Raw genomic sequence first — 16,903 nt, 5'->3', positions numbered from 1 at the left:
ACAAGGCATCCCTGCTCGGTGCTCGCGCATGCAAACTCCTAAATCTGGTCCATGCCATGTCCTCGACACCGGTGACTGCTTCACCCAATGTAAATCTCCAGGCTGAGATAGATGACATTCTCACGCAATACCGCAACGTGTTTGATGGAATGGGCACGCTCCCATATCGTTACAAGATATTGCTCAAACCGAATGCCATCCCAGTCATCCAAGCACCACGCCGGGTGCCGGCTCCTCTCAAGGATCGTCTGAAAACGCAGTTACGAGAGCTCCAAGACCAGGGTATCATCTCGAAGGTCACGGAACCAACAGACTAGGTCAGCTCCATGGTCTGCGTGAAGAACCCTCTGGTGAACTCCGCATTTGCATTGATCCCAAAGACCTGAATCGCAACATCATGCACGAGCACTACCTGATCCCAAAGTGTGAAGAGTTAACCTGTGAGATGGCTCATGCCAAATTCTTTACCAAGCTGGACGCCTCCCGTGGGTTCTGGCAGATACAGCTGGTCAAGTCCAGTCGGAAGCTGTGCACGTTTAACATTCCGTTCGGCAGGTATTGCAACAACCGCATGCCTTTTGGTATCATATCAGCTTCCGAAGTATTTCATCGCATAATGGAGCAAATGATGGAGGGCATCGAGGGGGTGCGAGTCTATGTGGAAGATGTGATCATCTGGTCCACGACGCCCGAGGATCACATCGCTCACTTCAAACAAGTTTTCCAGAGGATACATGAAAACGGCCTCCAGCTCAACAGGGCCAAATGCTCATTTGGTAGGTCCGCTATCAAGTTTCTGGGTGACCACATTTCACATCAGGGTGTGCAACCTGACGCTGACAAGGTGCTAGCAATGAATGCCATGAAGACCCCAGAGGACAAAAAGGCAGTCCTCCATTTCCTCAGGATGGTGAATTTTCTCAGGAAATTCATTCCCAACATGGCATCCCATACCACAGCCCGCCGGCATCTCATAAAAAAGTCGACAGTGTTCCAGAGGCTTCCCGGACATCAAGTGGAGTGGTTTGAGCTGAAGGCGAAGCTCACCACAGCCCCAGCACTGGCATTCTTTGACCCAAGCAGGGATACCAAGATATCCACAGACGCAAGCCAGGACGGCATTGGGGCGGTACTCCTCCAGCGAGACATCTCCTCGCCCTGGGCTCCAGGGCCATGACTCCGACCGCACAACGGTATGCCCAGATCAAAAAGGAGTGCTTGGGTCTCCTGACAGGAATAGTCAAGTTTCATGACTACGTATACGGCCTGCAAAAGTTCACGGTGGAAACAGACCACAGGCCTTGAGTCCACATAATCCAAAAGGATTTAAATGACGTGACACCTCGGCTGCAGCGAATTCTTCCTCGTGTCCACCGATATGACTTCGAACTCGTCTGCACACCGGGTAAGGAGCTGATCGTTGCGGATGCCCTATCCCGATCCGTTACCATGCCGTGTGAACAGGGCGACTTAATTTGCCACATTGAAGCACAGGGGCAGCTGTGCGCCAGCAGCCTCCCAGCCACTGATGAACGAGTTATACAAATACGCAAAGAAACTGCCAAAGATCCCCTACTGCAGCGCGTGATGAAGCACCTCGCCCATGGCTGGCAAAACGGGCAGTGCCCCCAGTTCTTCAACGTTAAGGACGAGCTGACGGTTGTTGAGGGGATCCTTCTTAAACTAGATAGAATCGTCATTCCCCAAAGCATGCAAAACATGGTGCTCAGACAGATCCATGAGGGTCACCTGGAGGTCAAGAAATGTCAACGCAGAGCTCGGCAGGCCGTTTACTGGCCTGGCATCAGCCAGGACATTGCCAACACAGTCCTCAACTGCACAACATGCCAGAGATTTCAACCAGCTCAGCCCAAGGAAGCGCTGCAATAGCACGAGATTGTGACCTCTCCGTGGTCCAAGGTGGGGGACAGACCTCTTTCACGCCAATGGGCGTGATTATGTGCTCCTGGTCGACTACATCTCCAGCTACCCTGAAGTAGTGAAACTGTCGGACCTCAGGTCCAAGTCCATCATCAAAGCCTGCAAAGAGATGTTTGCCAGGCATGGGATACCACTCACGGTAATGGGGTCCATGTTTCTATAGGCAAGAGTGGTCCGACTTTGCACGATCCTACCACTTTAGTCACATCACATCCAGTCCCCCTTACCCGCAATCAAACGGGAAGGCTGAGAAAGGGGTCCACATTGTCAAGCGGTTGTTGTGCAAGGCTGCAGACTCAGCCTCGGATTTCAACCTGGTGCTATTGGCATACAGGGCAACCCCTCTGTCGACTGGTTTGTCTCCAGCGCAGTTGCTCATGAACCGTACACTGAGGACGACTGTTCCAGCCATCCATATTCCAGACCTTGACCACCTCACGGTGCTGCAGAAGGTGCAGTGATCCAGGAACTAGCAAAAGATCACGTATGATGCTCATGCCACGGATCTGCCTGCCCGCTCCAGATGATGTTGTTCGCGTTCAGCTGCCTGAGAGAGGTTGGTCAGCCCCAGCTGTTGTCGTCAGACAGGCTGCTCCCAGGTCTTTTGTTGTCCAAATGGATGATGGCTCCATTTTACAGCGCAACAGGATGGCGCTGCGTAAAGTTCCCTGCCCATCACCTGACCGCACCTCTCCGCATGTTATCATGCCTCCTCCGGACGTCTTGCATCACGAGGCCACCGATCTGGCAGCGATCCCACCTGTCCACAAGGACACCAAGATGGCAGCCATCTCGCCTGTCCAGGTGCTGGCATCCCCCCCTCCACCTCTGTGGCAATCGACAAGAATTCGTCACCCACCACAAAGACTGAATCTACAGACTTAAAGCTTGTAAATTTTGTTCAGTTTGCTCTGTATCTGCACGATAGACACCTTCCCATGTACATATATTCATTCATTACCCACTTGTACATAGTTATGCGTGCATATACAGCCACGTTCCAAAATTTATCTTCAAAGGGGGAGATGTCATAATATCCACTCATGTATATCATGAGATGCAGACAGGCAGTGATTGACACACAGGATAACCAATGAACACACACGACACAGAACAACCAATTACCAGACAGGACACCACCACTATAAAGCCCACAGGGCATTAAGGCTCCCCCTCTCTCACAGGAGACGGCTAGGGAGGTAGTCACAGTGCACAGGCCAATGAACATCATCACCATGTGGTAGAGAGCTAGTCTGGTCAAGCCAGTAGGAGGTTATCAGTTAGGTTAAGGCTCAGTTAGGTCAACCCACAGCAGATTATGTACAGCAACCAACAGGTTCAATAAAACAGTGTTGGACCATCTCCTGTGTTGGAAGCCTGTTTTTCGTTTAACTGCATCCAGTTGCAGTCGATGTTAGACCAGTACAGATAACACATCACTTACAACAAAGCCTGATGTGTACAAAACTGTGGTAATACCTACCCTCCTATATGCTTGTGAGACCTGGACTACCTGCTCCTGACATTTTAAGCAGTTGGGCAGGTTCCGCACAAGATGCATTCAGAACACCATGGACATCAAATCGGAGGACAAAGTGCCCAACACTGACGTACTTCAAAGAGCAGGAATGTGTAATTGAAGCCTCGTCATCAGAGCCCAGCTCAGATGGAGTGTGGTAGATATTTTCTCTTTCTGTCCTCGACATCTTTGTCAATCTCTACCATAGCTGGGCCTTATCCAGCACCATAGCTGTACTTGCTAACTCCCCTAAGGCGGTTAAACCTGGACACCACACGCAAAGTAGTCAAGGTTAAGGTTCAAGGACTCCTCGAAGCCAAACCTCAGGAAGTGTGACCTGTCCACCACAGAATGGGAGAAAGATGCACAAGAAAGAACTACCTTGGGTAGCGATCTCAAATAGTGGTGCTGCTTTCTTCGAACAGTAAAGAATACAGGCAGTTCGGGACAAAATGAAGTCTAGAGACTAAGCAGGCTCAACACAGTCAGGTCCTTGCCCTCACTGTGAAAAGACAAACGGCGCTGCAATCAAACTCCACAGGCATGTTAGAACACGCAGAAGATGACTCGACAAGCGCAAGGAACAGCCATCTTTGAAGACAAAGGAAAACCGGTGATGATGGATTGACTAACTCCCTGAGGTGGATTCAGGAATATTAGGCCCAATCCTTCGAGGAGTTGTGAAAACAAACAATATTTCCACGTGTGTTTTGGGGTCAACATTTGTTTGATATTGTTCCAGTGCTGGGACTCAGGCTGTGTGCACTTTTGATCTGGGATACAACATGTCATGTAGCTCACAAAGCAGAGAAAGAATGCCGAGTGGCACTCCCCTGTCCTCTGTCCTTCTAATCAAATGGCAGAGCAGACTCAAAGGGCCGAATGATCTACTCCTGTGTTCCCACGTCCTGTGTCTCTACTTTCATATTGAGTACTGAGAGTGGCCACATTAATCTTTGATGAATCACACCTGAAGCGGCTCAGGAGATATCACTACTGTAAAGGTGCTTTATCATGCAAGCTTTCATTTATATTGTCCAGGCCACTGCAAATGGCAATAATATAAAAGCAAATTACTGCGGATCTGAAACAAAAACAGAAAATACTGGTCAATCTCAGCAGGTCTGGCAGCATCTGTGGAGAGAGAAGGAAGCTAACGTTTCGAGTCTGGATGACTCTTTGTCAAAGCTGGGGAGAACTGGAAATAGGGTCAGATTTATACTATAGTGGGTGGGTGGTGCAGTGGGGCTGGATAGGGCCCAGCAATGGGTAGAGATTGACAAAGGTGTCGAGGACAGAAAGAGGAAAGGAACGTAAATGACGGTGATTAAGGCTAAGAAACATGCTGATAGTGGCACATAAAGAGATTAAAATGTATTAATGGCAGAACAAAGGTGAGCAGTGTGCCAAAGGGCAACTAGGAACAGGGAACAGATGCCCCAAATGGGGTGGGGGAGGGGGAACAATGATGAGGGAAAAACAGATCATTGGAAGAAATTAAAATAAATTGATAGAAATAAAAATGGGGTGAAGATGGAGGGGAGAACGCGATAGTCGGGAAGGCTGTAACGTGCCGAATTGGAAGATGAGATGCTTTTCCTCCAATTTGCGCTGGGCTTCTCTCGAACATTACAGCAGGCCAAGGACGGACATGTGGATGTGAGAACAGAGGGTGAATTGAAATGGCAAGCGACAGGAAGGTCTGGGTCCTGCTTGTAGACAGACCGAAGGGGATCTGCAAAGCAGTCAGCTCTGCATTTAGTCTCTCTAACGTAGAGTAGACCACATTGGGAGCAGCAAATGCAATTGATCAGATAGAAGGAGGTGCACATGAAGCGCTGCCTCATTCAAAACGTGTTTCGGGCCTGCATTGATGAGCAGCGAGGAGGTAAAGGATCAGGTGTTACACCTTCTGCGATTGCAAGGGAAGGTACCGTGGGAAGAGGGCGAGGTGTTGGGGTGATGGAGGAGTGGGCCAGGGTATCCCGGAGGGAACGGTCCCTGTGAATTGCTGACAGGAGCGGGGGGTGGGGGGTGAGGTGAAGATGTGTTTGGTGGTGGATTCATGCTGGAGTTGGCGGGACTGGCGGAGAATAATTCTTTGAATGCGGAGGCTGTTGGGGTGAAAAGTGAGGATGAGGGGCATCCCTATCCTGCTGATGGGAGGGAGGAGAGGGGTGAAGGCAGAGACACGGAGATGGGGTGGACACGGTTAAGAGCCCTGTCAACCACAGTGGGTGAGAAAGCACGGTTAAGGAACAATAAAGACATGTCGGGAGCACCGTTTTGGAAAGTGACATCATCGGAATAGATGTGACGGAGGCGAAGGAACTGGGAGAATGGGATGGAGTCCTCACACGATGTGGGGTCTGAAAGCTGTAGTCGAGGTAGCTGTGGGAAACAGTGGGTTTGTGATGGATATTGGTGGACAGTCTATTCCCAGAAATTGAGATTGAAAGGTCAAGGAAGGGAAGGGAAGTGTCAAGCGATGGACCATGTGAATGCGGTAGTAGGGTAGAAATTGGAAGCAAAATTAATACATTTTTCCAGGTACAGAACATGAAACGGCATCGAAACAGTCATCGATGTACCGATAAGAGAGTTGTCGGATGGAGCTGGAGTAGGACTGGAACAAGGAATGTTCCACATACCCCATTAAGAGACAAGCAAAACTGGACCCATGCGGGTATCCATAGCTACACCTCTGGTTTGGAGGAAATGAGACATGTTAAAGGAGAAATTGTTGAGTGAGAAGACAAGTTCAGCCAGATGGAGGAGAGTGGTGGTGGATGGGGATTGTTCAGGCCTGTTCAAAGAAGAAGCAGAGAGCCCTCTGACCATCCTGGTGGGGAATGGAGATATAGAGGGATTGGGCATCCCCTGTTCGAGAAAGAAGCAGTGAGTATTCAGACCATCCTGGTGGGGGTGTTCAAAGAAGAAGCAGAGAGCCCTCAGTCCACCTTGGTGGGGATGCCTGCAAATGGCATTTGTTCCATTGGCAAGAGACCTTCTCTCGTTTCTTACGCTTACAGCAAGCCTGCCATTCCACCAGCTCCACCACTAGCTCAACACCAACTCTACAACTAGCTCCACCACCAATACTACCACCAACTCTACCCCAACTATACCACCAACTCTACCACCAACTTTACCCCAACTATACCACCAACTCCACCGCCCTGGGTAAAGGCAATACCCAGCAATCCGCTGCCAGGTCCTTACAGGTCACAGGTCTCCATGGTCACCCACCACTGTCATCTCAAGTGCCCTCCACAGAAGTTCAATGATCTGTCGCTTCCTCAGCTGGGTTTTCCGGCCCCGCCACACCAGGTCCCTCCCTGGCAGATGCGGCAAGTCAGCCAAGAGCCCAGTGACTTCAGAAGGACAGGAAGATCCCGCTCATAATCTTGCAAGTCTGAATCAGGACTTTGGAAGATTTACTTAAACTCCTGTTTCACACATTGAAGCTGGTGTATCATCTCTGCATAGCCCCAAAGCACAACATACAACAGGTATCAATTTAAATCATTTCAGAACTTGAGAGTAAAAAGATTAAATAATTAATTGATTCTGACACCTCCTAATTCCAGGAGTAACAATAAGAGAATGATCCCATAAAAGCACGAGGTTATGGGATGGATTCTCCATTGCCCAGCATTGGTAATGGGTTTCCGAATCTGGTGGAGAATTGAGCGTTGGCCGAAAAATGGAATCAGCGCCAGCACCAACCATGTTCCAATGCACTGGCAGGAGGATGCAAATGGATCATTGGGCTGGAAGCCCAATTTCTGCACCACCACCAGAATGGACCCCATCAGTCTTGCGGCACACGCGGAGGAATTCATCAGGCGAATGAGGCTCCGGGAGTTCTTCCACAGACCACAAGAGGCCGACAGCGAACCCAATGAGACAACCAATGAACTGGAACAGTAGACCGAGAGATCTGCGGTGCGGCCACCGAAGAGGAAAAAGTCGAATTGGACCCCTCCGGAAGGCTTCTGCCCTAGACTCGACATGTATACTCAAGCCATCAGGAGTCGTGTCAATGCCAGATTCATCAATCGCATTCACAAGACAGCCCCGAACATCACCCAAGCACAATGCAATGCAACGCCATCCGCACTCTCAAGACCAACCACAATATCCTCATCAAACCAGCAGACAAAGGAGGGGCCACCATCATACTGAACAGAATGGACTACTGCAAAGAAGTGTACCGACAACTCAACAACCAGGAACACCATAGACAGTTACCCACAGATGCGACCGAGGAACACACCCGCCAACTCAACAGACTGATCAAGACCTTGGATCCAGACCTTCAGAGCATCCTATGTGCTCTCATCCCACGTACTCCCCGCATTGATGATCTCTATTGCCTCCCGAAAATACACAAGACCAACACACCAGACCGTCCTATTGTATCAGGCAATGGGACCCTGTGTGAGAACCTCTCTGGCTACATTGAGGGCATCTTGAAACCCATCGTACAAGGAACACCCAGCTTCTGTCGCAACACAACAGACTTCTTATAGAAACTCAGCACCCATGGACCAGTTGAACCAGGAACATTCCTCGTCACAATGGACGTCTCGGCACTCTACACCAGCATCCCCCATGACGACGGCATTGCTGCAACAGCCTCAGTCCTCAACACTGACAACTGTCAATCTCCAGGCGCAATTCTGCAACTCATCCGCTTCATCCAGACTCACGGAACAGCCACGGGGACCAAATTCGCACTACAATATGCCAACATCTTCATGCACAAGTTTGAACAAGATCTCCTCACCGCACAGGACCTTCAACCACCGTTATACACCAGATACATCGATGACATTTTGTTCCTCTGGACCCACAGCGAAGAATCACTGAAACGACTTCGCGATGACATCAATAATCAGACTCACCATGGACTACTCTCCAAAATCGGTTGCATTCTTGGGCACACTCATCTCCATTAAGGACAGTCACCTCAGCACTTCATTTTACCCCAAACCCACGGATAACTTCACTTCTCCAGCTTCCACCCTAAACACATCAAAGAAGCCATCCTCTATGGACAAGCCCTCCGTGTGCACAGGACCTGCTCAGATGAGGAGGAGCATAACAGACATCTACAGATGCTGAAAGATGCTCTCGTACGAACAGGATATGGCGCCCGACTCATCGATCGACAGTTCCAACGCGCCACAGCAAAAAATCGCACCGACCTCCTCAGAAGACAAACACGGGACACAACCGACAGAGTACCCTTTGTCGTCCAGTACTTCCCTGAGGCGGAGAAACTACGACATCTTCTTCGCAGCCTTCAACACATCATCGATGAAGATGAACATCTTGCCAAAGTCACCCCCACACCCCCTACTTGCCTTAAAACAACCATGCAACTACAAACAAACCATTGTTTGCAGCAAACTACCCAGCCTTCAGAATAGCGACCATGACACCACACAACCCTGCCATGGCAATCTCTGCAAGACGTGCCAGATCATCGACATGGGTACCACCATTACACGTGAGAACACCACCCACCAGGTACGCGGCACATACTCGTGCGACTCGGCCAACGTTGTCTACCTCATACGCTGCAGGAAAGGATGTCCCGAAGCGTGGTGCATTGGCGAGACCATGCAGATGCTGCGACAACAGATGAACGGACATCGCGTGACAATCGCCAGTCAGGAATGTTCCCTTCCAGTCGGGGAACACTTCAGCAGTCAAGGGCATTCAGCCTCTGATCTCCGGGTAAGCATTCTCCAAGCTGGCCTTCAGGAAGCGCGACAATGCAAAATCGCCGAGCAGAAAGTTATAGCCAAGTTCCGCAAACATGAGTACGGCCTCAACTGGGACCTTGGATTCATGTCGCATTACATTCATCCCCCACCATCTGGCCCGGGCTTGCAAAATCCTACCAACTGTCCTGGCTTGAGACAATTCACACCTCTTTAACCCAGGGTTACCCCTATCTCTGGATCTGTAAAGACTTAATTATTTGCAAATGCTCGCATTCAAAGCATTGTCTTGCAACTTTGACTTTGTCTATATATATGTTTCTGGAACATACCTATTCATTCGCCTAAGGAAGGAGCAGTGCTCCGAAAGCTAGTACTTTAAAACAAACCAGTTGGACTTTAACCTGGTGTTGTAAGACTTCTTACTGTGCTCACCCCAGTCCAGTGCTGGCATCTGCACATCATGATGTCCAAGTAGTAGGGTGAAAAATGTTTGCATTTTCACTGACCCTTTCCTAACATCTGCTGCCTCAGGCAAGAGTATGTAAAGCAGCAGCTGTTACAAATGTTACAGGCTTCCTCGAAAGCCCAGTGCACTTCAAAGGGCTTGAAATCCATTGACATCCTTTGAAATATAAATTTTCCATTCTCTTTCACACAGTAATACATTGCATTAGCCAGTGATTGACAGTTGTAATTCTTCCAAGACAGATTCTTGGTGGGTTATTGATTTGTCTTTCCCATCACCCTGCTTTGATGCTAACCACAATGTTTATAAACACTCTTGCTGTAATTGACAGCTCCTCGCCATACCAAAAGCAGTTGAATGCTTTCTGCCATGGAAAAGAGGAAGTCAAAGCACTTAGCTTTAAACACTCCTGACTGAGGCAGCAGATGTTAGGAAAGGATAAGTGAAAATGCAGTGTTTTGCTTTTACTCTGCTATCCGGACAGCTCTTCTGCTTTCTGGTAGGGTCTATGATGGGGGAGTCTGATGGGGGGGGGGGTCTGATGGAGGTCTTTGATGGGGGGGGGGGTCCGATGTGGGGGTCTGATGGGGAAGTCTGATTGGGGTTCTGATGGGGAGGTTTGATGGAGGTGTCTGATGGGGGGTTCTTACTGGGAGGTCTGATGAGGATCTCTGATCTGGGGTCTGATGGGAGGGTACGATGGGGGTCTCCGCTGGGAGGTCTAATGGGGAGGTCTGTTGAGGGGTCGGCGGGCGAGTTGTGGTGGGTTCGGGTCACCCTCATGAGTGCATGCTGTGGAGATATGGCCCGTTACTTCCCATGGTGCTGAGGGGAAGATGTTCCTAATTGTTAGCAGAGGGTGGGAGGGGAGGGTTTGTGTTGTGAGGGGTGGCCAGCTTCGGGACCTCGGTACCGGACCACCTGCTCAAAATTGCAGCCGAATACTGGGATTGCAAAAAAATCTTGCGAGCTCTCCTCCATCCATAAATTAGCATGGAAAAGATGAGGGAATCGCACCTGGGCGCCACTGCTAATGCCAGCGGAGACCAGTAGCGAGTCCCCGCTGGTGGGAGTACTTAGCCTCCAGAACGGGTGATCCAGCCCGCGGTAACTAAACAGGCACCAAGGGTTTACACAAAAGTGATATGGAGCAGGCACCAGTCATATATAGTAACCGTTTGTCACAGACCAGAGTGTGTTGGAATGGTTTTGATACAGTTTTTGATCTTCATAATGTAAAAGAAACTCTCATGAAGTTGTACATTTTGAGAGCAGTGGGTCGGATGGAAGGAGAGAATTTCACTGCTCTGGTTGGTGGTTCAGGAAAATCTCTCAATAATTTGTCGCCTCACCGCTCTGGGAACGGCAGTACGGCTGGGCAAAGTTCCTCCTCTGCATCATCATTTCCGTCTTCATTCTCCTGCTCCTCAGGAAGCTCCAAAGCAAGTCGCTTTGTATTCCAGGGAATGCAGAAAACAGTCACGAATCTCAACACCTGGTCCGGGGAACAAGGGAGGAGGTTTGGTGGGGATGGAGGGGATACTGAAAGCTCTGGTACAGGATTCCAATTCTCACTATAAAAGGTAACGCAGATATGTGTGTGGCTGTCTCCTGGTTAAAATATAACCACCTTAAACAGCACGGCAGGTGAGGAAACTGTCACGTCTCAGGCTAGAAGAACAGCACTCAAAAGTCACAGATTTAACTTCAAGAACAATATCATTGAATCTGCCATATAATAAAAATAATAATCTTTCTTGTCACAAGTAGGCTTACATTAACACTGCAATGAAGTTACTGTGAAAAGCCCCGAGTAGTTACATTCCGGCGGCTATTCAGGTGAACTGAGAGAATTCAAAATGCCCAAATTACCTAACAAGCACGTCTTTTGGGGCTTGTGGGAGGAAACCGGAGCGCCCGGAGGAAACCCACGCAGACGCAGGGAGAACGTGCAGACTCCACACAGACAGTGACCCAAGCCGGGAATCGAACCTGGGACCCTGGAGCTGTGAAGCAACTGTGCTACCGGGCCGCCCAGGTGACTTTGCAACATGTTCTAGCTGACGTTCCAGACCCCAGGTTAGGTGTAGTACAGAATGTGCTTTACAGTATCTCATCCCGTATCACTTAGTAATTATACTCATGTCCAAGATGGTATTGTGGGCCAATGGGTACCATCGCTACCTCTGCGCCAAATGCTCCGGGTTCGAGTCCAACGCCGGGACTTGTTGGCTATGGATGGGGCATTCGTAATGCAGTTCAATGGGCTGATAATCAGCCTGGGAATCCTTTCATAACTCCCCTCCAGCCCCCCCCCCCCCCCCCCTCCCCCCCCACACACACACACAACTATTCTCCAAAGGGTAAAATAAAGTGTGTGTGGTAAGATACATTTTAAAAGAAAACTCACATCCACACACAATAAGCTATTCTCATGACAAGGGCCACATTAATTGCCTCCCATTCCTGCTGGTTTCTCCTCCCAATCACTCAGAATATTTCCACATTTTCTCACCTCAGCCTCAATGAGGGCCTCAGCCGGGAATTAGGCCTTTCTCCTCTTAATCACTCTGTCAGCCCCAAACCCCTTGCACTCCACAGCTGGTCTGATCCACACAACGTTATGTGTTACTTTCATGGGCCTAGGAAGGAGTAATTCAGTATTGTCACAACCTCCACGAGGACCACAGGGAAACCATTGCTGATCTCCCCTTGGGACTCGTGGATTATGAGCTTCCCAGCTTGGTGGCGGAAGCCACCAAGCTGGAACTGCTTAAAGACTACACATAAAAGCCGGCCCAAGCAGGGCCCGGAGCTGTTGGTTGCCCCAACATGAACTCGAGTGGAAGAGGGTTACTGCCGTGGGCAGAGTATTGAACATCATTTAATGGTTTCCTCAGTTACTAAAAGTACCAATATTCGAGGTGCTTTCTACATGACCACAGTACAATGCTTTAATCAAATATGATAGAATATTCAGTGAGTAAAGCTGCGCATGAAAATAACATGGATGGGATCAGACTGTCCTCCATGTTCAGGTCTGTTTTGAAGCAGTTATGGGTGGACGGGGACCAGTATATGTGGCTTCTGATGCTGCTGCACAGCAGTGTGCCCAGACCTTCACCATTAGTGAGATAGAACATAGAACATAGAACAGTACAGCACAGAACAGGCCCTTCGGCCCTCGATGTTGTGCCGAGCAATGATCACCCTACTCAAACCCACGTATCCACCCTATACCTGTAACCCAACAACCCCCCCTTAACCTTACTTTTTAGGACACTACGGGCAATTTAGCATGGCCAATCCACCTAACCCGCACATCTTTGGACTGTGGGAGGAAACCGGAGCACCCGGAGGAAACCCACGCACACACGGGGAGGACGTGCAGACTCCGCACAGACAGTGACCCAGCCGGGAATCGAACCTGGGACCCTGGAGCTGTGAAGCATTTATGCTAACCACCATGCTACCGTGCTGCCCTGGTGCAGATGGTGCAGCCAATCTCCCAGGCAGGTTACAGAAAATCAAAGGTCAACCTGCTCGCAATATGCCATCCTAAGCAAGAGTATTGAAAGCATACACACACACCGAATCTTAATTATTATAACTGGCAATGGAAAGACACGTATTTCTAAAGCATCTCTCATGAACTCAGGACCTCCCAAAGCACCTTACAACTAGTGGTAGTACTTTTGAATTGTTTGAACGTAGAAAACACAGCCCAATTTGCAGCCAGCATCTCCCATGGACACCAACGTGATAGTGACCACATCATCTGTTTTTGTGATGACCATTGAGAGAAAAATATCGGCCAGGACACCAGGGCAAGAATTTTATTCCCCGGTGGATTCTGAGGTGGTACGAAGGGGACGGGGGGACGTGAAATTGCATGGACAGGATTCTGTCTGGGATCCCGACTGCCCCGACCTGGTTAGATGTTATGTTGAGGTGGGCAGAGCCTCGGGCAGGAATCTCGCTCTTTCCCCAGTTAAAGCCCTTAATGACCACTTAAGGGCTTTTTCCCGCCCAGCCTCTATTTTTAGGCTGGAGGGCAGATGATAGATCAGGGGGGGAACCTGAAATTGAACAAAGGTTTGAAGTTCAAATAGGGAGTGACTGGAGATGGAGTTGGGGAAGGTCTAGAGGAAGGCAAAAGACTTCCTAGTCAAAAGTTGAATAGGGATATGGTTAAATATATTCGAGCACTGCCAAGATTTGGGTGAGAAAAATATGGAAACCTTTTTTTAATCTACTTTAAGAAAGTGGCTAAACAATTGAATTGGCCAAAGACCAAGTGGGTAGTGATGGTTCAACAAAGTTGGTAGGTAGAGCTAATGAAGTGTTTGCATCATTATCAGAAGAGGTATCTAGGGATTATAATGAGGTGAGAAAAAACATATTAAGTGCATATGGACTTGTGCAAGAAGCCTACAGTCAGAAGCTTAGAAATCTACGGAAAGAACCAGGCAGACATATATGGAATTTGAAAGAACTAAACAAATTAATTTGGTAGGTGGATAAGAGCATTAAAAACAGACCAAACACAGGATGCTCTTAGGGAAACAATTATTTTGGAGGATTTTAAAGATTCACTTCCAGTCGAAATGAGAACTGTTGTGCAAGAGCAAATAGTCAAAACTACTAGATTAGCAGCAGAAATGGCAGATAAATTTGAATTATGTAAACAAAGCACAATCTGGTTTTCGACATCAATTACAAACTGCAAAGGATAGAAACTGGGGAAATGGGAAATTCACAGGTAGTCAAACTAAAGGAGGTCTAGCTGGTGATATTAAAGAGAGTTTGCCTCAGGTTTAAAAGGAAACCTATGATAGTGAAAGAGAGGGAAGAAAACAAGTGTTTTCATAGTAATAAAATTAGGTACATGAAGTCGGTGTTTTGTGGCTCAAGAAAAGTACTAGAAGATATACGCATTAAAACAAGATAAGCCAGTGTGTTTATGAAAGTGGGAACAAAAAACATTTTCCAGTGGAAGAGATGCAAAAGACTGTACAGACTGTTCAAGGGTTAGTGAATAAGCAGGTGCCAGAACATTTTGTTTTGAAAGAAATCCTAGTTTGAAAGGCAAGTAAAGTTTGGGAGCCAGGGGTGCAATTAAAGCATCATAAAAAAGCTTGGGCTAATGGGATATTGTTAGATGAAGGGAATTCTCTGTGGTGTTAATTAGATTTCAGCATGGTAAGATGATGTTGGTAGGTGGAACTAAGGGATCAGGCATTTTTGCAGAAAGCAGTTCAGTTGTGAGCTGAATGAAGCTGTGATCAGAAGTCAAGTAGTTTGCTCTCTGCAGTTCAGTTAAAATATGTGTTTGCAGACTGAAGAGCAGTGTGATTGGAAAGGTGAACAAACCAGCTGAACCAGTTTCTGAAGAAATACAGAGTTTCTGCATGGGTCTGACAGGAGTCAGATTTTTTTCTTTAAAGCAGTGTCAAGGGGCTTTTCCTTCTCAAAGCACCTCTCTGTACAGCAGCTATTCATGGGTGCCAATGGTTTAACATTGGATTGAGAGCTAAAATATGTTTTCCCCTTGTTGTTTGAGTGGGAATAAAGATAGCAGTTAAGGGTAATGTATTCACTGTGTTGAATGGTATTATTTAAAGATAATTGTAAGTTATTTTCTGGTGCGATGTTGACGATATTCTAATACTATGTCAGTAATAAAGTTTGTTTTAAAATACTATATCCCTATTTCTTCATGTAATCACTCCTGGAGCGAGGCATCCTTTCCTCACAGCCTTACAAAATTAAAATAAAATATTGGGATTTCTATCCAGTATCCTAGCCACTGTTGGGGTGTGGTCTGGGATCGTAGTACTACTGTATCCTAACACTCGCTCCGTCGACTCTCACTCAGGATATTCTCTCACTCAGTATTGTGTCATTCCCATTCACTACAATGCTCAACCTTCCATAAATACAAGGAAAATAGGAGCATGAATAGGCCATTCAGCCCTTCATGTCTGCGCCATCATTCAGCATAATCATAGCTGACCCTCTATCGCAACTCCATTCTCCAGTGCTCTCCCCATACCCCTCGACACCTCTCGAGTCTAGAAATGTATCTATTTTCTTCTCAAATATATTCAATGGTTTGACTTCCACGGCCTTGTTTGTAAATAAATCCATAGGTTTAACATCCTGAGTGAATATGTTTCTCCTCATCTCATTCCTCAATGACCTATCCCGTATCCCGAGACTGTTACCCCTTTTTCTCGACACCTCCAATCAGAGAAAGCAACATTCCTGCATCCAGTCTGCCCAGCTCTGTCAAAATTTTATTTATTTCAGTTAAAACCCCCCTCATTCTTCTAAACTCCAGTGAATTCAGGCCCAGTCAACCCAATTGTTCCTCATACGACAACCCTGCCAGCCCAGGAATCAGTCTGGTGATCCCTTTGCTGCGCTCACTCTCTGGCAAGTATATCCTTTCTTAGATGGTCTGGGTTATCCTGCTGGATGCAGTCAAACAACATGCCCTTTCATCCTGGGGACTTGCACACAACTGGGGACAGGAATAAGCAAGTGCATCCTCATTAAACTACCGACGATCAAAGACAGCCCCATTTGACTGGACTAGACTTTAGCACAAGGTCTTGGTGGTGAACGGCCAGTGATGGGCTATACCACACATTCATCCCCCGGTTCCGCAATTTACCAACACCTTTGCTGAGGCAATTAGGGTTGGACAACTTGCCAGTGACGTTCACATCCCATGAAAGAGTTTTGTAAAAAAAATCACAGTGTGTAAGCAAAGCAAATGTTTGTCATTAAGACGATAGTTTCCTTTGATGAATGCATATACAATAATATTTCATTGAACCAAGTAGATTTAATGACATACTTCACATGCAGTCTTGGAATAACCTCCAACACAGATCATGGTGTCCATAACATTGGTTCCCAACCAGTCAGACCGGCTGCAGAGATCATGTTCAACCGCTGGAAGAAGTGCTTGCAGCATCTTGCGTGGTTTAGGCCCCTTCGCTACATAATGTCAAACACATGGCATCAGTCAATATAAACACAGATCAACTTTCAATTCTGGTCCAACAGAAATAAATTCAAAAACAATATCCAATTTGAAATCTTAAATCGGCAGCTCTCTGCTCATACGCGGTGGCAATTTGGGGCGGACCACTTAGAGAGTCTGAGTTGCCGTGGGAAACGGGCACTTTTACATGCATGTAGTAGCCTGGGCCCACGACTAGTGTTGGT

At 47.9% G+C, this 16,903-nt stretch overlaps 1 protein-coding gene across 1 annotated transcript in view; it reads right to left on the bottom strand.

Moving 5' to 3' along the window:
• Window positions 1–16,903, bottom strand: part of LOC119950632 (proproteinase E-like) — an 82,073-nt gene that overhangs the window by 15,597 nt on the left and 49,573 nt on the right. The window contains exon 3 of the mRNA XM_038773234.1: window positions 16,530–16,672. Within this exon, the coding sequence (XP_038629162.1) occupies window positions 16,530–16,672 (143 nt within the window). The remainder of the gene's footprint in view (window positions 1–16,529; window positions 16,673–16,903) is intronic.

Source organism: Scyliorhinus canicula, chromosome 16 (genome assembly GCF_902713615.1).
Source record: "Scyliorhinus canicula chromosome 16, sScyCan1.1, whole genome shotgun sequence".
In the NCBI taxonomy this organism is placed as follows: domain Eukaryota; kingdom Metazoa; phylum Chordata; class Chondrichthyes; order Carcharhiniformes; family Scyliorhinidae; genus Scyliorhinus; species Scyliorhinus canicula.
The sequence above is the reverse complement of the archived record's forward strand: the minus strand, read 5'-3'. Positions and strand labels throughout refer to the sequence as shown.